This window comes from Trichoderma atroviride, chromosome 7 (genome assembly GCF_020647795.1).
Source record: "Trichoderma atroviride chromosome 7, complete sequence".
NCBI classification, from domain to species: Eukaryota; Fungi; Ascomycota; class Sordariomycetes; order Hypocreales; family Hypocreaceae; genus Trichoderma; species Trichoderma atroviride.
Window position 1 is genome coordinate 162938 of NC_089406.1, and position 21931 is coordinate 184868.

The 21931-nt window shown below is 48.6% G+C and overlaps 8 protein-coding genes across 9 annotated transcripts; 5 read left to right on the forward strand and 3 right to left on the reverse strand.

The window, feature by feature from the left end:
• Nucleotides 1–879: 879 nt before the first annotated feature.
• On the forward strand, nt 880–2242 carry TrAtP1_012039 (uncharacterized protein). The gene is made up of 2 exons (XM_014090076.2): nt 880–1025; nt 1105–2242. Exons 1-2 carry the CDS (start codon nt 920–922, stop codon nt 2175–2177), a joined length of 1179 nt encoding a protein of 392 aa, XP_013945551.1. The 5' UTR covers nt 880–919; the 3' UTR covers nt 2178–2242.
• Nucleotides 2243–4301: 2059 nt separating this feature from the next.
• TrAtP1_012040 (uncharacterized protein) lies at nt 4302–4532 on the forward strand (the record flags this gene model as incomplete). Its single annotated transcript, XM_066115367.1, has 1 exon — nt 4302–4532. The coding sequence occupies one exon, from the start codon at nt 4302–4304 to the stop codon at nt 4530–4532; it is 231 nt and encodes a 76-aa protein (XP_065971465.1).
• A 209-nt stretch (nt 4533–4741) lies between these two features.
• TrAtP1_012041 (uncharacterized protein) lies at nt 4742–6129 on the forward strand (the record flags this gene model as incomplete). Its single annotated transcript, XM_014090502.2, has 4 exons — nt 4742–4793; nt 4853–5189; nt 5252–5473; nt 5535–6129. The coding sequence occupies 4 exons, from the start codon at nt 4742–4744 to the stop codon at nt 6127–6129; spliced, it is 1206 nt and encodes a 401-aa protein (XP_013945977.2).
• A 508-nt stretch (nt 6130–6637) lies between these two features.
• On the forward strand, nt 6638–8055 carry TrAtP1_012042 (uncharacterized protein; the record flags this gene model as incomplete). The annotated part of the gene is made up of 3 exons (XM_066115368.1): nt 6638–6669; nt 6722–6952; nt 7023–8055. 3 exons carry the CDS (start codon nt 6638–6640, stop codon nt 8053–8055), a joined length of 1296 nt encoding a protein of 431 aa, XP_065971466.1.
• Nucleotides 8056–8344: 289 nt separating this feature from the next.
• TrAtP1_012043 (uncharacterized protein) lies at nt 8345–8755 on the reverse strand (the record flags this gene model as incomplete). Its single annotated transcript, XM_066115369.1, has 2 exons — nt 8345–8399; nt 8481–8755. 2 exons carry the CDS (start codon nt 8753–8755, stop codon nt 8345–8347), a joined length of 330 nt encoding a protein of 109 aa, XP_065971467.1.
• Nucleotides 8756–9253: 498 nt separating this feature from the next.
• Nucleotides 9254–12798, reverse strand: TrAtP1_012044 (uncharacterized protein). The gene has a single exon (XM_014090500.2). The coding sequence runs from the start codon at nt 12185–12187 to the stop codon at nt 9464–9466; it is 2724 nt and encodes a 907-aa protein (XP_013945975.2). The 5' UTR covers nt 12188–12798; the 3' UTR covers nt 9254–9463.
• Nucleotides 12799–16536: 3738 nt separating this feature from the next.
• TrAtP1_012045 (uncharacterized protein) lies at nt 16537–18379 on the reverse strand. Its single transcript, XM_066115370.1, has 5 exons — nt 17690–18379; nt 17479–17627; nt 17130–17363; nt 16737–17062; nt 16537–16543 (listed from the first exon to the last, which is right to left on the reverse strand). Exons 1-4 carry the CDS (start codon nt 17868–17870, stop codon nt 16949–16951), a joined length of 678 nt encoding a protein of 225 aa, XP_065971468.1. The 5' UTR covers nt 17871–18379; the 3' UTR covers nt 16537–16543; nt 16737–16948.
• A 1457-nt stretch (nt 18380–19836) lies between these two features.
• On the forward strand, nt 19837–21913 carry TrAtP1_012046 (uncharacterized protein). Of its 2 annotated transcripts, XM_066115371.1 has the most exons (2): nt 19837–20132; nt 20185–21913. In XM_066115371.1, the coding sequence occupies exon 2, from the start codon at nt 20363–20365 to the stop codon at nt 21482–21484; it is 1122 nt and encodes a 373-aa protein (XP_065971470.1). In that variant the 5' UTR covers nt 19837–20132; nt 20185–20362; the 3' UTR covers nt 21485–21913. The 2 variants fall into 2 exon arrangements, with proteins under 2 accessions (XP_065971470.1, XP_065971469.1); XM_066115372.1 differs by having other exon boundaries at nt 19837–21913.
• The last annotated feature ends 18 nt before the right edge of the window (nt 21914–21931 follow it).

The window sequence follows — 21931 nt, forward strand, 5'->3', positions numbered from 1 at the left end:
GCGGGAACAAAACGCATGTTATGCCTTTGCCGCCGGGCAGGCCCTATCACCAATGCGGAAGCTCTAGGAATCAGAGCTGACAAAATGGGCTAGATTCCAAACAGTCTGGGGAAGCTGCAATGATTACTGCCGAGCAATGAAAAGAAGTATTAATGTGTACATGGATACTACCTAGTCCTTAATACTCAAAGAAAATTGGTCTTGGAGCGTCATTAGGATAGAGGAAATGTTTGTCACTCTATTGAAAGGTGCTTTGGTTCATTTATATACACCAAGATATATACTATTACGTTGCTTTTAACTGCTAGCAAGCGAGCCACGCAAATTACTTTATGCGGCTGTTGAAAGAGATTACTTTTTATTGGGAGTGAGACGGTTCCTGCATATGCACCGATTTTTAGTTGTTGAAAAGCGCGCGACTGGAAACCTCTAGCCGCTTTTGTACTCTCAACCTTCCCGATTAGACATGAGATATCCATACCCTGGCTTGACTGGAACATAACGTTGCATCAAGTTAATACTAGTCATCGCTGATATTGCCTTACAATCCATATCATCAGGAGTGTATGTGGATTTTGCTATCTTTATCACTATACAGAAAGCGTGGGAATGTTTCAGTCCTTACAGTTATCCGCCTGTTCATGTAACCATGTCAGCCTCTCAACATCAGATTATCTCTCACTTAGCATAGCACCTACCGTAATTTCCTTGAATCAAACCAGCATAATGTTACATGTGTAAGATCGGATTCTAGCTTCCTTGTTGGATCGGCTAGCTTTTGGCATTGGAAATCTGCTGGCGGCTGCCGATCTGTGTGATATAAAGATGCGATCTGCTCTCCCTTTCCCTTTTTCATCATCAGCTACTCAACTGCCTCTGATCCTCTAGGCCGTTTCTTTCCTTCAGATCGACGATCACGATGCCTTCTCTGTACCTAACCTCCGCCCTCGGGCTGCTGTCCCTCCTCCCCGCTGCACAGGCCGGCTGGAACCCCAACTCAAAGGACAATGTCGTCGTATACTGGGGTTAGTTTACTAAGAATTGTAAAAGGCGTGAGAGATAGTTGGCTGCGATTGGGAGACTAACGGGCTTTCGAACTTATAGGACAGAACTCAGGTAGCATTGGCCAGAACAGGCTGTCCTACTACTGCGAAAACGCCCCTGACATCGATGTTATCAACCTATCTTTCCTCGTTGGCATCACGGATCTTAACCTGAACTTTGCCAATGTTGGCAACAACTGTACCTCCTTTGCCCAGGATCCCAACCTGCTTGATTGCCCCCAGGTTGCGGCAGATATCGTCGAGTGTCAGCAGACATATGGAAAAACCATCATGATGAGTTTGTTTGGCTCGACTTATACCGAGAGTGGTTTCAGCTCGTCGTCAGCTGCAGTTTCCGCCGCCCAGGAAATTTGGGCCATGTTTGGTCCCGTCCAGAGCGGCAACAGCACTCCTCGACCTTTCGGTAACGCTGTGGTTGATGGATTCGACTTTGATCTTGAAGACCCCATCGAAAACAACATGGAGCCTTTTGCCGCAGAGCTGCGAACTCTCACAACCGCTGCTACCTCAAAGACGTTTTATATGTCGGCTGCTCCTCAGTGCGTGTACCCTGACGCGTCTGACGAATCCTTCCTCCAGGGAGAGGTCGCCTTTGACTGGATGAACATCCAGTTCTACAACAACGGCTGTGGTGTTTCTGGCTACCCTTCACAGTTCAACTACGCAACTTGGGACAACTGGGCCAAGACCGTCAGTGCTAACAAGAACGTTAAGCTGCTCGTCGGTACTCCGGCCAGTGTCCATGCCGTAAACTTTGCTCAATACTTCCCCACCAATGATCAACTCGCTGGAGCCATCTCAACTTCCAAGGCTTATGATACCTTTGCTGGTGTGATGCTGTGGGATATGGCTCAGCTCTTTGGAAACCCTGGATACCTGGACTTGATCGTGGCAGACCTGGGTGGTGCTTCCACGCCTCCTCCGGCTTCCACTACCCTGGCCACCGTTACCCGATCCTCCACTGCCAGCTCTGGAGCTACTCCTCCTCCCTCTGGCGGCGGCAGTGTTCCTCAGTGGGGTCAGTGCGGTGGTGAGGGATACACTGGACCAACACAATGCCAGTCTCCCTACACTTGCGTTGTTTCGAGCCAGTGGTGGGCATCTTGCCAGTAAAGTGCTATCCGACATTCTCTAGAGCTCTATGCCTGAGTAGCTCTAGGTCCCTGTAAATAGGGAGCAAACAATGCTTGCGTCAAACCTTGACAAGGGATAGCTGTAAGGTTTTTGAGCAGGCCTTTTTGTCTCCCAGCTTGTACATATTTTCCCCATTCTAGTATATATTTGGATCTTGTAAATAGGTCTCTTAGTTTATGATGTATATATGACCACCAAAAGTGAGTAGTATTTATTTCTCAAATTCTTCTCCTATATTCGTGTGCCTCATGTGAGTTGCCATCAGTAGTACTAAGCTACATGTATCTATCGCTTAATATAGGTAAGCAGCGTTTGTCTATCAAAAGGCGAACTCTTACACGCCTAATAGATAGACATTGACCAAGCTAATTGTGCTATCAGAGGCCGACATATGGGTTAGCAACTTTGACACTGGTCTCAATCTTATGACAACCATCGCTTGACGACAACAGCTATTCAGCTATGCACTCAATGAACTTGGCCTCAAGACATTAAAATTCTTGCTTAGGCTGTGAATTAACTATATATTGATTGGTCAATGGTATATGGCGCCAAGAACTTGATTTGCAAAGCCGCTGGGAGGCATGGTTTAATAGTTTGCTACTAAACCGGATTAAGTATCCAAGTTTTTGTAGTAGCTGATCCACCGTGAAAATGTGAGCAGACTTGTAATTAGCTGAATCCATGCCTCATACTCGCATATCATCTTACTGTAACCTTGTACTGTGAAACTAAGATAGAGCGATCTTCAAATGGGCCTGGAAATAGTCACCACAGTTCTCTCGCATAATTGCATGAGATGTGTAACGCTTAGATAATGAGATACACCATCTTCTGATTTTGAAAACAAGATGATGGATAAATAAAGTACTTGTTCGTTTCACACTGATACGCAAGCTGTCATGAAGCGCTGCGCTGCAAACTTTACTGCGGAACCTTCACAATTGTTGTGCTTGTTCAGCCTTATATAGCAGCACAATGAGATCGCGTGATTGCATTTTCCCCACTTGGCTGTAAAGCTCGGATATCGCCAGGCAGTTGCGCCAGAACTGTCAACGAGCACATCATGGGGCCAAAGCTCTAGTCTAGGATCAACGAGGCAGTCCGTGGCCAAAAGGCCCTGCTGCTCGCGTGCATGGGGGTCTATGCTGACTTACAGATGCGACATATGTACGTACATGAATCGGTTTACCCGTCGCAGGCAATGATATGTATTGCGAATGCCTCTTAGTGTTTAATTGTAGGCTTCCAAATCGCCAATATACGCATCGGCAACATACTGTCGCTTGAGAGTTGCAAGTCACAAACGGCATTTTCTCCATCCATTGAACAGCACCTATGCGTAGCTAGCTAGAGTATCATCCATCGGCTAGCTTAGGGAAATATCTTGCGATCAGCCTCACTAGTCAGCAATGCCCGGACAGAAGTCTTGACCATACTCAGTTCTCAAAGTAGTTCGACAACGAAGCTTGCCAGATGTGAACTATGAATAGATTTTGCTTACACGAATATCATAGTCAATAATAACATAGCTGAGCAACATTGTCGAAGGGGCTTAAAAACTGCCTTACTGTCTGCCACAACTCCTTGCATTCAAAGCCGGCTTCTGCCGTCCAACCAACAGCATGGCGCAAGAGCTAGTAATTGTATCCGGGCGATCATACTAACTGCCTTTGGAAACAGAAACTTCAAAGCCAACGAAAGAATGCGTAATAGATACACAATGGTTTATCTTGGCGTTCAGGTACCACTCGTAAAATAGTAGCGGTTCCAACTGCCCCGGTGCAAACAAGATTCAAATCGATAACTTGCGTTGCATTGCCAGGATTTACTCCATGAGAACGGCTAGTCATTATTGAGAGAGTGGGACAATCGCCGCAAAACGACCGCTCTGATGTCCAGGCAACGCTCGATAACGATCACGCAATCTGACCGCTGCTGGTGTGCAACCACACCTTCTCGGCAGGTCCGTGAGACACTATGGCCGCAAGGCAGGGAGGATTGTTTTGTTTATGATGCGTCGCCTGCGGCCACAATTTTGTTTCTTTGCTAGAAGATACATTTCTCTTCCTCCATCAGCTGGCCCAGACACCGCAAAACACCATGGCCACCAGCGACTCTCCAGCGCACTCGAAAAACGAAGCGGTGTTCGGGTCCAACGAGAATGACACGCGGTATTCTGAAGCCGAGTTCAAGGAGGAAGTGGGAGGATTGACGTTCGACCAGTATCTTGCAGGAGGACTTGGTCGACATCTGGGCATATTCAGCACCACCTCGCTAATGTTGGAGTTTCCGCCACTTTTAGAGACTACACGATGGCTAATACCACTTTAGTATCGGACGAATCATCGGCACGGGCATTTTCTCTACCCCCTCGTCAATCATCAATGGCGTCGGATCTCTGGGTGCCTCCATGTTCCTATGGGTTCTGGGGCTTTTGTTGTCGATTTCGGGCCTTTGCGTCTGGCTTGAATTCGCCTGTATGATCCCCCCGAAGCGGCGGCGAGAAAGTGTACCTCGAAGCAGCGTATCGCCGGCCAAAGATGCTCATAACTACGGTTTTTGCCGTTCAAGCAATCGCCCTCGGCTTCACTGGTGAGTCTAGACTTTGAGAAAGTGAGACAGAGGGAACATGGTCTAAATTTATGCCACAGCTTCCGGCTGTATCGTTTTTGCATCCAACATCTTGGTAGCGGCCAACAGGACTGTTACGGAATGGGCAGAGCGAGGAATTGCCATTGGAGTCATCGTCTCGGTCACCCTGATTCATACATTTATTCCAAAACTTGGAGTACACGGAATGAACTTTTTCACGGTTTTGAAACTCGTTCTTCTGCTATTCATTGTAATAACGGGATGGGTTGTGCTGGGCGGAGGCGTTTCACGAGTTCCGGATCCTCACGCAAGCTTCCGCGATGCATTTGCTGGTTCTGCGACTTCTGGAAACCCGTATGCAACAGCACTATTCAAAGTGTTGAATTCGTTCGCAGGGTAAATGCCATATTTCAGCTCCATCTCTTGCCAGCGGATTTCATACTGACGTACTCCTTTAGATGGTCCAATGCCATGTATGTGCTGAACGAGGTGAAAGATCCCGTTCGCACTATCAAGATCGCTGGCCCATTGGGTCTCTCGACCTGTGGCATTTTGTATATCCTTGCAAACGTAGCTTACTTTTCTGCGGCGACACCCAAAGAGATTGCGGCAAGTGGAACGACAGTTGCTTCGTTCTTTATGGGAAAAGTGTTTGGAACATCCGCTCAGAGAGCGCTCAGGTTAGCCGCGGACACTATTCTCGCATTCGTCAAACGTAGAATTCCGCTAATAATTCTCCAGTGTCCTTGTAGCTCTCTCTGCATACGGCAATGTGTTGACAGTAACATTTGCCCAGTCTCGCGTCAACCAGGAACTTGCGAAAGAAGGCGTCATTCCTCTTCCACGATTTTGGGCATCATCATGGCCGTTCGGTTCGCCAAGCGCAGGCTTGATTCTGCATTTCATCCCTTCTTTCATCGTCATCGTCGCCATACCGTTTGGAGACGCTTACAGTTTTATTCTCGACGTTGAGGGGTACCCAGGGGCTGTTATCAACTTCCTTGTCGTCGCAGGATTGTTCTATCTTCGCTGGAAAGAGCCAAATGCGCCGCGTCCATTCAAAGTATGGCTGCCTATTGCCGTGTTTTTCATGGCGGGACAGGCATTCCAGCTTGTGGCTCCATTCTTGAGGCCCCCAGGTGGTAAAGGCGACACCAGTCTCCCGTATTGGCTGTACGCAGTCGTGGGTATTTCGGTTTTGGCAGCGTCCGTTGTATACTGGCTTATATGGTGGGTGTTGATGCCCAAGCTTGGAGGGTTTGCATGGGAACCGCGAAATGAGCCTCTCAAGGATGGGACAAACGTAATTGTTTATCATCGCCGATCGAAGAAATGATTGCCCATCTTTTCTTTTCTGCGCTCCATAGAACATTGCTTTAAGCTTCATCTAATAGAGAACCTTCCACTAAGCGTATCTAAGCGCCTAGTTGCGATTTTCGATGTGTATCAGATGGCGATCTTTCCGCGGTGAGTGTTGGTTCGCTAACGACTATTTATAACCTGCCAATAGTGTCTACCGCATGTAGTCATTGTATGTGATTATGAGACTTGAAAGGAAGCACTCAGAAACAAGACACATTGGTGGTCGCATATTATATAAATATGATTATTTGATTAGACTGAGCGTAAACTCTGTGCTCCACATTTTGCTTAGCATAATCAAAAGCCTTTCTATTCCATACTGTACGCTTGAATCTGCGCCACTCAACAACGCGACGACTGGTTCACCGCCAAACACAAGAAACCCAGCATCGAAGCCATGACGGCCACATCAGTCTTTGACCGTTGAACCCTCATCTCTAAATGTTACACGCCTCCCATCTCAGCTGACAGGCTTCTGCGATATGGGCTGCTGGGACTCTTTCTGTTGCTTCTGGTAAGGCATCATGTACCCCGCATCTTTAGAGGCTAGTCAACTGACTGATCAGCTCTGGGCCCTTGAGTAACGCACGAGATGGCTGGTACGAGTTCCTAACTGAGGGCGCCCGAGATGGCGAATGGCCGCCGGGAGATGGAGAGTGGTATAACAGTCCTGGATATCCGGTGCCGTCTCAGCCGCTGGACAAGATTGTGACGATATCGGATGAAGACGGCAAATACTGGGATCCAAGCGTTGGCATTACTCCAAACTGGCCGGACACTTTTGTCACTCCACTCTGGTGAGTTATCAAGCCAATGAAGACTGCACGCATCTGTGAATTGCTTCCCACTTATACATGCCTAATGTAGCACGGTTGGCTCCTATGGAGATGTATCCATTCCTGGTGTAAAGGATAAGCTGCACTTGGGCTCTGACTTGTTTCTTTTGATCCATCCCGCATGCCTCTCCTTTCTCTGTCGCCATACCGGCATCACCCCTCGTGAACTCTGGGAGTCCTTTTACAAGGAGAATTCCTGCTATCAAATGTATGGCGGTGAATTAAACGGACTATTGTACTGCGTCAACTATTATGACATGCAAGAGAGAAGCGGGCAAGACTTTCAGTATGCCCTGGAGCGCCAGTGGCCGCCGTTGGAGCGTCCCGATCTTCCACAGACAAGATGGTTTGATCCGAAAAGTATGGAAGATACGAAGTGGCTGCTGGCAAGGCCAACTCGCCTACCGACTCCAAAGACTTTGCAGCCAAGCCCAGTGAATGGCTCGGCAGTGAAGCGCCGAAAGGTTTTTGATACCAACGAATTACTCGACATCATTCTCAGCTACATTGTTGACATCCCTAGCGAGGTTCTTAAAAATGAGCTTCAGCGAAACAAACAACACCAAGACCCAAACGAATCTGGAGACACTAATCGAAATGACCCAAGTAGTCGACCTCAGAATATATTCGAGGCTCCGTCTGCTATCACAGCGGCAAAAACTCTCCTCTCCCTAGCTCAGGTAGATAGCTGGTTCTACGATGCCATAATTTACAAACGACAAAACCTTTTCCTCCGCGCTTTGCGTAACTTTGGCTGGATGCTACCATTCACGCCTGCCGATTGGAGCGACAATAGCTGGACTAAAGACGTCTTCGCCGACACCTCCTCATCGCGCCAGTCTGAGATTGACTGGCGGCACTACATGCTCACATGTGTGGAAAAGACGGACCCGCATATTCGCAATCGTTGGAGGTTTCACAGAATGGCTATTCAGTTTGCGCGGGGGACAAACCGGTACAGGAGCGAGGAACACCCCGACTGGTTTTGGAACGCGGGCAGCCTTGGATTTCAACCAAGCTTGGATAAACCAGAGCCCGAGATATGGGAGCTATACTCTTGGTAGCCGGGAGAAAGAGAATAGCGAAATTGAACAAATACAACAACCTTGCATATATAAGCTTGGAGCAGATAGAGCCAGCAGCCAGGCACTTGGCCTATGCCAATATGCTTTTCTGTTTTCCTCTATAATGTATAAAGCATATTTATCTTTACAATCTTTGCTCAGGACACAGATTTTAGGGCCGTAAAAGACCACTCCAACAATAAACAGAAAGAATCATAATCCCGTGATGGGTTTCGCGATAGCCATGTGTAATCAATGGAAGAAGGGTAGCTATAAAGAGCCCATAGTCCTAAAAGTCTTCAAGTTTATATACTTCATACGCCGGCTCCTCATACGGATGCGCTCTAGAAAAACCAAAATCTTAGTTTCATCCACTTTCCAGACCCCCTCATATATGCAATCGCATCGGATAGCTTATAACTTACTTCTTCAACGCCTCCACAGCCGCCTTCGCCACATCCCTCCCAACACAGGGAGCCTCAACCCTCACTTCCGTAACAGCCTCCAACTTATCCACCGTCCCAATATGCGGATTCGCCCCAGCAACCGGCCGAAACTGCCCAGTCCCCGACGTCGTCCAGCAACATTCGGTATACGAGCTATTTGGATAGATACCAGCCCCGGCAGCAAAGATGGCAGCTTTGCAAGCTTCGACATGAGTCTCTGGGACGTAGAATATGAGTCGAAAAACAGTGGCCATGTTGCGATGCCGCTCTTTTGCTTCAGAAAAGAAGCAAACTCTTGGCTGCGATTGGGAGTAGCTGGGTGATAGTATGCGTGCTCGGAGGAGAGGCAGAGTGCGGAGACGAAATATTTGAAATGCAATGGTCTTCATCTGATCAAAAGTGTTGGTTAAGAACAGCTTCCTTCTCCGCAGCACCAGAGAAGCTGGTGATTTAGGGACCGCCATGACGTTTGGTCATTGTTAGCTTACCTAATTATGCTTGGCCTATGTGCTGCAGAACAGACTTTCCGTTGCAGACTTCCAGCTAAACAAAACAAAACCAATACAAATAATGCGCATTCTGCAGTAAGTCAGTACAAGCAACCTCGCAGACTCTGTCGAATGCAATCACACTTTGAAACGGGATATCGCGGCTTACTCCATAAACTGCAAAAGAGACACCACGCCTTTTGCCTCATGTTGCCATCATGGGGTTTCTCTCCCGGTTCTAACCTCTAGGTGGAGATAAAATGCAAATCTTTACAATATATTTAGTTCAGAAAATATTAAAGTAATAAATTTTGTAATAAAGTTCAAAGGACATATGCCGTCCGCTGTGTATTGTATCAACGCCAGTTTTAATGCCGTCCCAAGTATATATCAGTACATCAAGAAAAGCTAGTAAAAAAATATGATATCAAAGAAAAAAGGCGTTAGAAAGAAAAGGAAAAAACATATGCCTGTTTAGGTGGCATAAGGCCCATAACGCCATCGCTTTCCATTCTCTTCGACCCACCAGCGGGCCATAAATGCAGCTTCTTCGATCCATTTCGCGGCATCGACGCCATGTGATTTCTCAACACTGTACATGAAATTAACAAAATCGAAACCGAGCAGCGTTTGTGCTCCGGTTGGGTCTGTCATTAGATTCGTAAACTGCCACTCGACATTGTCGATGATGGGCACGATGAGGAGCCAGTCGGAGTGACGAGCGTCGCGGATGCTCAGCATGGCGCGACCCGGGTTGATGACGGTGAATTGCCAGTTGCCCTGGCTGGTTTCATTAGACGACGCGTGAAGTGGGCGAATCAGAGACTGTCCTTCGTAGTTTTGGACCAAATCGGATGCGGCTTGCGACTGGGACTCGGAAAGCGAGCCTGTTTCGCGGAGGAGATCGAGGATGGTGGGCAAGATTTGCGATGAAATCACCGCATCATCAACGTCGATTACCGGTAGCTTCGGGTGAGAAAGAACAAGAGGTACGCGTAGGGTGCCAACATTCGGATTGTAGTAGGGCGCCAAGATGTTGTTTTCCGGCATGGACACGCCATGATCGCCGACCAAGACAACAAGAGTCTCATCCGCAACACCTTCGTCGTCAAGAATATCCATAATCTTGCCTAGCCATCTGTCGTCGTAGCTGATGGCATTGAGATAATGTGAGATATCGTCCAAGCCGTTTCCTAGGGGTGTATATTTCTCCTCGGCTGGAATAGCAAATGGGTGATGGCTTGTACTGGTCAGGTGTGTGACAAATGCTCGCTCATCATTCTTCTTGGCCTGCACAAACGCGTCCCGGATGTAGTCCTCAACGGCGATGTCAGCCATGCCAAAGTAGTTGACGTCTGGTAGATCTACGCGGCCGAATTTGGCAAAAGGACTCTTGAGATATTCTTTGGAGACCAGGCTTTCCGGGGAGATGCCCATTTTTGACAAGAGAGGCACATATCTATCGTAGTTTTTGGTTACGGATTGCATGAATGTAGAACGCCACTTGAACAGTGTGAAATCGTCAGAATTCCGGGCTTCATGAGGACCTGGACCGTCGTGGGGAGGAGGACCGTCGTGGGGATGAGGAGGGCCATGGTGACCAGGAGGACCGTGGTGACCAGAGGGGCCGTGATGACCAAGGGGGCCATAGGGGCCATGGTCGTCACGGTCATCAGAGTCATCGTGGTCTAGTCGGTTAAAAGCCTCGAAAATCTGGGGCAGGCATGGCTGGTAGAAGTGGTGAAGATACTCGAGATTGAAGTCTGCCATGAGCGGCGTGAGGCCGCACATTGTGCCCACAATGCTCTTGATGGTGTAGGTGGCGGTGGTAAAGACGTTGTTAAAGCTGATACCGCCACGCTTCTTCTTCTCTTGGTGCTCAAAGCCATCGTCGTAATCACCGGTGATGTAGTTGGCATTGGACGTTAGTTTTGCCAGTGCAGCTTGGGTCTCCTCTGGCAACGTGCCGTTGCTATATGAGTTTGCTAGGCGGTTCCAGACAACACCATCCTTCTTCAGAGGGAAGACGTCTTTTCGGGTGCTCTCGAGAAGGATGAGCATAACGTGGCGAATTGGAACGTCCCCCAGCTTGCCTTGCAGGGCTGGCAGCAGCTTCTCTTCCAAATTTGAGATTTTGAGGGGATCTGCGTCGGCACTGTAGTGCTCGTCGTTCTTGTACCAGTCCCCAAATCCAGGAACAGGCCTCTCAGGCAGCCACGAGAACGGGGCAGGGGCAGCCAGAGCGGTGTAGTTGTCCCACGAGCGCCCAATGCCGGTGCCGTGAATAGGCTCCAAGTGATCCAGGCTAGGAGACGAGAAGCTGAAGTCGACGAAAGGCAAGAGGGCGGGTGTCCAGGACAAGAAGTTCAAGGCACTCTCGTTTGGCCGGATCATGAATAGAATGACATGGGTAAGCAGCGCGCAGCCAATGAAGAGATAGAATAATCGCCTTAGAATCACCATTGATGACTTGCTCTTCATGTTGCAGAATTCTTCCTCCTCCAGCTCGTCGTAGTTGTTGGCAAGCTCAATGTCGAGCTGTGGCACCTGAGAGTAAGTGGTCGGCGCGCCTGATTTACGCAGAGCAAACGATATGGGCCACTTGAGAATGTCGGTGGCCACACCCGCGGTCTTGTAGCAGATATCTTGCAGGACATAGGCGACAAAGAGGACGGTGGCAAGCACAAACAAGAAGGACGCCAGACCAGACAGAAACATGCCGAGGGACGACGCATCACCCGCCAAGCCAATGTTGCGCCAGTGAATCTCTGAGCCACTGACTGCAAAAAAGGATACCGTCAAGACGCCCACCGTGATGAGATATGCGATGATGATGGACGCCAGAGTCATCGTCACCCGTCGAAGCCAGGCAGATCCCTCCACCAGCCACGGGTCGAGCAGCAGTCGCACGAGCACGAGAAGCGCAGCATCTTGAGCAAAAAACGAATAGCCCCACCGCACCAGGTGAACGACTGGTAATGAAGACAGATGTGTGTAGATGTGGACGCCCTTGGCGCTGAAGATGGAGACGGTTGCGACAGCAAAGGCAAAGCGCCGGTTTGCGAGACGAGAAGCAAAGTTGGAAAAGAAGCGTCGGCGTGTCAATCGGCTAGCGATGGCAGAAGCAACACGTCGTGTCATGCCAGGGCGTATGGGAGAGGGCGAGGCATCGAGCCGACTGCCAGCGGGCGGCTCCATGATGGGTGGTAGATGTCGGAAGTTGTTCGTCTCGATATCGCCGTTTCGGTCAAGGAGAGGAGCGACAAGAAAAGAGAAAGGAGAAGAAGGAGATGCAGAGTAGTAAATGATGATAAGATGCTGGTAGCGGAAACAGAGTCGACCTCGGAAGAAGGAAAGAATATTTTAGATTCGAGGAGAGTCGCACAGCAGCTGGCCTTGGCGGACCGTGCCTGGAGTGTGAGGAAGCGACTCGAGGAGTGATTGCTCGCAGACTCTCATGAGGAGGTATTGGACAGAGAGAGACGAGGACGAGGTCGAGGACGAGAAGAGAGTCGATACAAGCAGAGCAGAGCAGAGCAAAGCAAAGCAGAGCAGAGCAAGCAGAGCAAGCAGGGAGCGAAAGGGTCCGGCTCGATAGGCGAGAGTGAGCAGCGGCTAGGCGCAAAAAGAAAGGAACGAGAGCACAGACGCTGGAGATGAGGCACGAGCCGCACGACGAAGCCCGAAGGAGTGGAGGGCAGCTGAGCGGTCGACTAAAAAGGAGCGTTGCGAGCTGAGGATGGTTGGAGTAGGAGGAGCAGAACGGACGAGCACGAGGCTCTCGCGCTGAGAGTCGTGCAGCACAGGCGGTTGCTAGCGGCACGGGCTCAGTGGAGTGGCCCAGCGGTCCAGCGGTAGCGGTACAAGGCAGACGCACTAGACCGGCGCCGGCGCACGAGGTCGCGCGAATCAGCGGCAGTGGGATGCGCCCAGCCCCTGGCGGGTGTGGAGAGGCGACTGGAGCCTCTGACGAGGGGCTTCCGGGGCTGAAGCGCTGCTGCAGGCGCTGTAGTTTTAGTTGCTTGGGAACATGCAGCCAAGGAAGGGGGGGCCAGGCCTTGGAACGGCGCACCTGGGGCAAACTCCGCCAACTCAGCCCCCGGCTAGCTCGCTGTGGCTTCGAGAAGCACGCCCTGGGAGGCGATTGTCAGGAGGCGCAGAATGGACCGCAGTGGGCTTCAACAGCAGGATCGCCGTCGGTGGCGCGGCTGATTGGGCAGAGACTCGTGTGTGTCGCGTGCTTTGTTAAACGGTGCTCGTTCTTACTGGGCGATTCTGTGAGGCATGAGAATAGACACAAGTATGCAGGCTATTTTTACACAACGCCATGGCGGCTCAGCTCGTAGCAACGCCAAGATCTCAATGCTCGTTGCTCACCAAGACACTCCTGCTGGCCAGATACGTCCATGATCCATCTGCCTCGCAGTCTATTTCGTATTTGACTGCCGAAATGAAGCCTCACCAGCGTCGGGGTGGAATGTCTAAACACTCGACACCTCGGCAAATACATGCACTCGTGCATCAACATCGCAAGTATACCCAGGCAATTCGGGCTCTCTGACGGTGCCAAACTGCGCTCTCGGCACATTCCGCTAGCCCATCCATCCGTACAGGCTGAATGTCGATACGCGCATCTCCAGAGCAGGCTCGGGATGTCTTGGCTCCCCCACGCAAGCGGGTATTTGATGGTGCTGTAGCCTTCTTGACTGACGTTGACCAGAACAAGGGAATCATCAATTATTGATTACAAGCGGTGTCTCCAATTCATCAGTCAGGTGCCAACAGACTGTTGAATGAGTCGACTTAATTATGCATCTACATCTCAGCTGCATAATTGCCGCAAGCCAACGTCGAGCATTACAAGGCGCAGCAGCTAGCGTCCTATCTTCTCTTGCTTAGGTGTAGTTTAATATCAAGCCGAAGACGACAACACACAAACAATATTTACATGTATGCTGTAAAGTGGCATTACAAGTGACCTCTGAACCTCCAAGAAGCAACATCTCCATTCATACATGTTTGGCACCCCGTAGCATCGCCAGTGGCACACGTGTGGATGCGACCTGGGCCGTTTGTCGACGCCGTCGCCCATCTCCAGCCTTTGCTGTGGGCCGGCGCGAGTCCCGGCCGAGATGAAGCCTTTCGCTTCCCATTATGATAAATGGCGGTGGCAGTTTTCTAACCTGATGTGTGCAAACAAATGGACACGAGCGTGTAGGCGAAGAGTCGGCAAAAAGGGGCTGCTACGGGCCTTCCTGAGACGGAGGGAGAGGGCCGTGCTGCTACTTGGACTCTGCATGGGACTACGAGCTCCACACCTCAAATTGCTGCTGAATGCAGGTACACGCGAGGTACATGTAGGTAGATGCTTTGGGCAGAACTGACGATTTTATCGCACTCGCAGTGGTAGCAGCATGAGGCTCAGTATTATGCTGGAGGACTATCGACATGAGGCTTTGGGGAATCCAAGAGTACACACTGGCCTTATCCATGTCTTCAGTTCAAGTGTGCTGCTCCCTGGGCGATGAGCCGCGGGTAGCATTCCAGTGTTGCGCGACGCCAAAAGATCCTAGACATTAGAGCTGACAAGGCTCCAGTCTACAATACTGTAGGTTCCATAATTCTCGCATCTAAGCGTCTGTTATAGCACATAGGTAGGTAATAAGGAGCACACCATATACTATCCCTCGGGGATTGCTCGTTAAGGGTAATGGTACTCGATGGCGTCCACATGTTCATCGTGAGCTGGTGTGCTTTCGGGGGGGAAAGGGGTCGCCTGCACTTGTGGCAACACGTTGCGAGTAATTCTGTGGAGCGGCGCTGTCTTTGCCTTGTCTTGGTCCCTTTGGAAGAGAAACATTCAGACACCAAGCATTTTAGCGCCCGCCCCGGGGCGAATCCCTCCCATGGCCGAGAACCGTTATTGCAGATTGAGTTGGAAGCCAAGACTGACGCCTAAATCCCTTCCGATGTTTGACGTAGATAGAGCGTATCGGAGAGAACTGCTCTGACGACACATGTACAAAAATAGGTCGTTTGCGTATAGGTAGATGCATACATTGAGCAGTTGTGCGGCACCAGTTATAGGATTTGATCATCACTCCCGCTTGTTTCTCACCATGGAAGATCTGTGCCTGTTAGTGACAAAAAGGCCGCTGACTCGAGCCAACTATACAAAGTACATATCCACGTATAAGCAAGAGAACTTGCTTGCTAGCGACCATCGCAGAGGCCAGGCGTTTTCTTCGACGCTTTTCCCCACGCATTTCGTCATTGCTGTGGTCCCAAGTCGCCGATCGCAGCGAGCCCTACCAAAACGGCACCAGCGTTCTTACATCCATCTCGGGGTACAGCAGAGCGCTGCCAACTTGCAGCAGCGCTGCACCTGGAGCGATAAAAATTTCATATGATTGTGAGGCAGCAATGTGGTACTGACACGAGGAAGGACCTCGGTCCTTGCAGGGGAGGGAAAACAGCAGTTTTCTGGTGGGCGACCCAAATTAGACGGCAACATGCATACACACAAAGGTATGAATCAGCATCAAGTCCGCAACTTTATATAAAAGTTTACGTGGCCGATTATTAAATGCTGCCTTTTATTACGTGTACGTATCTCGTACATGTCTCCAACTTGTCCTATTCGACCAGTTCAAAGATTCCCTCTACCACTGTGTTTATCCAACGATGCATACGGTACCCGAGTTGTGTAAGTTTTAGCCGAAACCACTGCTGGTAAAAATGGATCACGGGAGAGGGTGCAGATTCAGCAGAATGGAGAACGACTCTTTCATCTGACGAAGAAAGGAGATGGAATCAGCGAAAGAGAGGCAGAAACAGAAAGAAATGCTATTAACATTTGATAATTTGTTCCGTGCCTTCATTTAGGCACTAGGCATTGATCTATTCACACTTCGGGCGTATTCTAGTGGCGTTTCCTCTTTGCTAGGAACATGTAGCCAGCCACTATTCCAGTACCTCACTTACCAACCCGTGAGATGTTATTCCATGGAGGTTAAAAGTGACATCTCCAATTGCATTGTCGGTCTCTGAATCTTGGGAAACATTGTGATTTGCTTGTTCAATTCATGTAGTCTGGTTGAGTATAGAATAACTATATACTGCTTTTTACGGGGCAGTCAAATTATCTCGGACCATCATTCCGCGGTGGCGCCAGAGTTATTCCTACGAGAAGAAAATTTTGCTGGCTTCTATTTAGCAAATTGCCGACGAAGGCTTGGAAAATTAGGCGCCGTGGCCAGCTAATTAGTTCAGCAGATGATCCTCCAAGAGGAAGGTCGGCGAGCGAATACTACCTATGGCACAACATCCTGCTATTACATTTCCTACCTAACGCAGGTCTTGTAACAGAGCGTCGCTATTACGGTAGCCGTTCTGATTTTAAATACAAATATTGATTGGTCAAAGAAATGGTAGCGTTATGGTGTGGAAAAGAATACGTGTTTATATAAGTCGAGATATCTTGAGTTAGATCAGCCTAGACTACAACATTGAAATCATACTGAAATTCCTCCTCGATATTGATGGTATTTTTTTGTAACATGAATTAGACATAACTGGGGAAAAGATAAGTTCTTACAATTGGAAAAAGAAATATAATCTTATACCTAGTAGCCACTCATACTGGAAAGGCAAAGTAGATACATCGTGAAGTTAACAAAACTTAGAATGCATTCACACAGTCTTTCCCATTGATGGGGTCCCTAAAAGGTTAGATAAACCAATGTATACCTGAAAAAAAAAAAGTCTATTTGTAGCTTTGTTCATTGGTCGAATATAAAATGTTAACCTATACTGGATGGAGTTGCCCTCATTCTGTCTTCATAATAAACATGGAGAGGTCCAAAAGAACTTCCCGATCAAGTCCACCAGTCTTTATTAGGCAGCATCGGGAGCCATAAGATGGCATCACTATGATCATATAACTCATCAAAGAACCGCCTATGTATGTTGGCGAAGCAAAGCATACCAAGCTCCCGATCCCGGGCCAAAGTATGGCTGCAAGTTGTTTATTTCCTCTGAAAATGCTTCAGTTTGGGTTCCGTCCTCGTGGAGCTAATAAGACTCTGTCAGAAAATGTAATGTTGTAAAATGCCATTTGTTGATATAAGGTTGACCTTACCTCAATACTCTCCCACCCGAGGTAGTAAACCCCGAGCCTTCGGTGTGCTTTAGGGACAGTGTCTTCACTTGGGGCCAAGCAAGATACTCCTGTAGTCTCATTTGTATTAATCGCATATGCCCAATAGCCGCCTGTAAATCCCTGGATTTGGTAAGTGTCGACATATGTTTTATGCATTGACTTTTGTAGAGCTTCATTTTCCAATGGGGCGTCGTCTCTCAGTCGTATGCATGCCTTACATGTTTGTCAGTAAAGTTGGAGCGTAAATTTGCAAACAAATCGACTCCAAAGAGGTATGTGAAGCAATTGGTGAAGATGGCAGAGAGAGTATTGAAGGATGAATACCTACAAATTCGCAAACGGGAGCTTCAAGAGCCTTGACGAGATTCTCCAACTGAGCATCGTCGAATTCGAATTCCAAGGATGTCGCGTCTGTAACGCCAGTCACAGCTAACCCTTCCGTCACGGCACTACGATCACGCAACTCTTCAGGCCATTCTGATTGTCGCACAAATCAGATAATTGTCACATATTCTTTTCTGCGATTTGTGAATACTTACGAATCACCCAGCACACCTCGTGGCGCTTTCTAGGCAGACTCAAGACTCTTGTAGGTGCGGTATAGCCATAGTATTGAGTTGTCGCACCTGCTGCGGCAATGCTTTGGCGCAGCTTCAAGAACGCTGCTGAGGATATGGTAGATCCTAGCGGAAATGTGAAGCGCAGTACTTGAGATAGCATGGTCTTGAAATCTGGCAATGTATACCAGCTTTGGAGGTCTATGCAAGATGAACAAACAATTCTGAGTGGCTATAACCCCATACTTATGGATATGAGGCGCCAGTTTTATGCCAATGCAAGCATTGCGCACCTTTTTATAATTGATAGAGAGTCTCGAAATCACGAACAAAAACATATAATACTGATGTGGGCGTGAATACGGTACTGTGCCGTACTGGCGTCTCCGCTGCGAGCGGAATTCCGCATCAAGGCGCAGAAAGGCTTTATATACCTAGCCAGAGATGAAATCGAATGAGCCAAAAGGAAAGATTGAGTTCTGGGTTAATCTAGATATGGATACATGTACGTGTACGTGTACGGTCAGCGCGCGCTCTCCTAAAATGCTTTGGTGCCAAGGTAAGGTGCGATAGCTCCTTTTACATAATCGAGCATGTCGGGGTCGACTACCAGTGGATAATGTATTCAGTTGCTCAATATCAAGTCAGTAAGTTTTGTTATCTCAATGAATTAAAATATCAGTCTCGTGGAGAAGAGATTAAGAACACCTTGGTAAAATAATTGCTTTTACGTGACAACGCAGCGATTCTCACATATCGGACCTAAGCATTCATAATTTGTCTTCGATAAGGGCAATGCCAACAACCAGCTCAAAGGCAGGTCGGAACTCCGACTGGACTGAATTACCCGCAATAATTTGCCGAATCCAGTTGTGCTTTCATAACATGTTAGCTACTGGCAGGCTGGTTGTATCAAAAGACTTTTAAAGGCAGGATGTTTGCTCTTTGCTCGTTTCACTATGCCAACGAACGATATAAAGCCATACTAGCACCCCATATCGTCGCAAAATACTCAAATTAGTACTGATACAGCATCATATTAGGTCATACCAGCTACACGATTTGGGAAACTACCCTTACGAGCCATGTTTGATATGAATTGCCTGATGCCCATATGTCTACATGACCATTCAGCATTCCTACCAGTCAGACAAATTGTCAAAACGTAGACCCCGCAAGCCCCCACGAAACCTTCAGTCTTTTTCCTCGCCTTGTGAACCAAAAGGAGTATCTTTCTCCAGTCGATGAATATTTTGCAACGGGATAAGTGGAGTTAAACGAAGCTCTTAACGAATACGAGCATAAGTGATACCGTACGCCCGAAGGTGTAGTCCCAACTTTTATATGTTGCAGGAGTCGGAATATGATTAATAGCTGTTACTGGGCTCACAATTTATCACGCGTTAATTCACAGCATTTTTAATGGCCTCTTCTTGAGAAAGAAAGCAGAGCTCTTGATAGCGGTCTTGACGAACACAACTCTCTTCATATTTCATTCTCTAGGTGGGTCAAATTCAGCTTGCAGAGAGCAACTATGAAGAGATGTAGTATTTTCCCATTTGGCTGCAGTATCAAAGGAATAATAATTGCTCACAGTTGGATAAATTGAAAGAGATATATATCATGACGACAATTACCTCGGTAGAATCTTACTACCCGAGGAAACGATTACAGGATTCACGACCCAAGTGAGATAGCCACGCCTTGCAATGACAGAAAGACACAATAAAAAGACTTCCGACAGCGGTCCAAATTCCGCAAAATCCGGATGCCATATTCCCGTCAATAAGCGTTAGATTGATAACGCGTTGTTGTCATACCTGTTCCATCGGCGCTAGGATAACGCTTCGGACTCCGATTTACCACTCCCTGCATCTCTTTCCTGTAATATGCACCTCCATCCTGATAGAACATCTCCGCGGAATGCTAAATAAACACCTATTTCGGATGATACACAAAGCAAAAGTTTAAGGAAAGGGGATTGTCCGACTCTCTTTGCCGCATGAAGCTAGTAATCCTGACTCATAGCTTGACACTCTCACTATTAGCTAATAATCTCTCCGGTCTTCGCTGTTTTAATTCTAGTATATATATCCGTACTCTCCATTCCATCCACACATCTTCCGCCTGGTATTGCCTTGATTAAACTCTCATCGTATATTACCAGTCTATGCAATTGCACTTACTAGCACCATACGCTTGAAAACATGTCGACAATCACTCAGACGACGGATAAGACGATCTCGTCCCATGGCCGATTTTCTCAAGATGCCATCTCATTGACTCAGCGTAACCGGCATGGACCGTCCAACGAAGAAGTCGAATCTGCACGCCCGCCATCAATCGCTACCGCAGAGACCTCCGAAACGCCATCTCCTTCGAACCGGTACGCTTCATGAGTAGTATAATTGGCCATAACTTTCCGGCACGATGAGTCTTCCCCATTTCTTCCCAGCAGGTACTAATCCTTCCTATAGGCAAGCGGTTATCATCACCGTCGCCTCGTTTACGATTGTCTTCACCTGCTGCGGTATTAATTTTGCTTTTGGCATCTTCCAAGCCGTGTTTGAAACCCTTTCGCAGCAACCGGATACTCCCTTTACCGGAGCATCGCCCGCGCTGATCGATCTTATTGGCACATTGTCCATCTCGCTCATGACCATCGGCGCTCCGTTTGTGGTCGCCTGGGCCAAGCGCTTCTCGCCGTGGTTGATATCTCTTATTGGTACCGTCATATTCTCGGCTTCGCTCATTTTCGCGAGCTTCGGAAAGTCTCTGTGGCATTTCGAAGTCACGCAAGGGGTTCTGCTGGGATTGGGCACCTGCATGAGCTACATGACTGCCGTGACAATTGCTCCCACATGGTACACTAAGCGCCGTGGCCTTGCTCTAGGAATAATCACATCCGGCACCGGCATTGGAGGCCTTGTTTGGGCTCCTGCGCTGAAAGCAGCGATCGACTCTATGGGCTATCGAAACGCCATGCGTCTTGCTGGAGGAATCGCCTTTGGACTCAACGTTGCGGCGAGCTTTGCCCTGGACTGGGAGCCTGAGACGAAGGCTCGTATCCAGATGGAAAACAATGCAAGGACGAGCCACATGGATGGCATCCTCAAGGTGCCGATTGTCGACTGGCGCGTAGCACGAACACGCCGGTTTGCTGCTCAAGCACTGGGCGCCGTCTTTCAGTCTGCCGTCTACTATCTTCCGCTCTTCTTCTTCGCCACCTACGCGAGAACTCTGGGCTACAGCGACACAGCCGGCGCAAACTTCATTGCCTTGAGCAACGCGTGCAATGCCATTGGAAAGATCGCCATCGGCTACGCGGCAGATCATATTGGACGGTTGAATGCTCTTGTGATTACCACCATCATCAGTGCCATTGCGACTGTTTGTTTTTGGCTCCCTTCGACGATAGCTGGCGATTTGGAAACATCTCAAGGCCTGTTCATCACATTCACGGTTCTTTACGGCATCTTTGCCAGTGCGTACGTGGCTCTGTTTCCTGCAAGTTTGGTGGAGCTCTTTGGCATCCAGAACTTTGCCTCTGTTAACGGCGTGCTCTACATGGTACGAGGCATGGCTTCTCTTGTTGGCACCCCGGTTGGCGGCGTATTGATCCGTAGCCATTCTACGGGTAGCCCTGCGAGGTCGTACGAAGGCATGACGCTGCTTACAATGGCCTGCCTCTTTGTTGCATCTGTCGCAGTCATATGGGTGAGAGTAGAGGCAATGGTAGGACCTGATGGAAAGCTTGTCAGGAAGTGGAAGATGTGAAAGGTTTCTTCAGAGAGCTTTTTGCGATGCCGCTGTTACTTGGCTCTTTCCAGAGCTTACAGTTAGCTTATATGAAGCAGATGTCTAACATCATTTGCTCTTACTACCAGGGCAACGGGCTATTGCAGCCACCAACATCATACGAATGGAGGAAAAGGTACGGAATTCTTTCAGTTGAATACAGCTACTGAAAGAAGGATATAATACATGAAGGCGGATATAAAATAGGGTTTTTCTTCTTCTTCAGGCAAACCGAAGACCAAACTAGGTTCTGCCTTGGATTCAGTTTATAACACTCGTTTTTAACAAGGCACATCTCTTGTTTTTGTTCCCACTTCAGGTGATTCACCTATGCAATGCCATTGTCGCATTTAATTATTATACCGTAGCCTGTATGTTGCGCACCCAATATGAGACTCGCAACTTTGCAAAGACCAATCGGCAGCT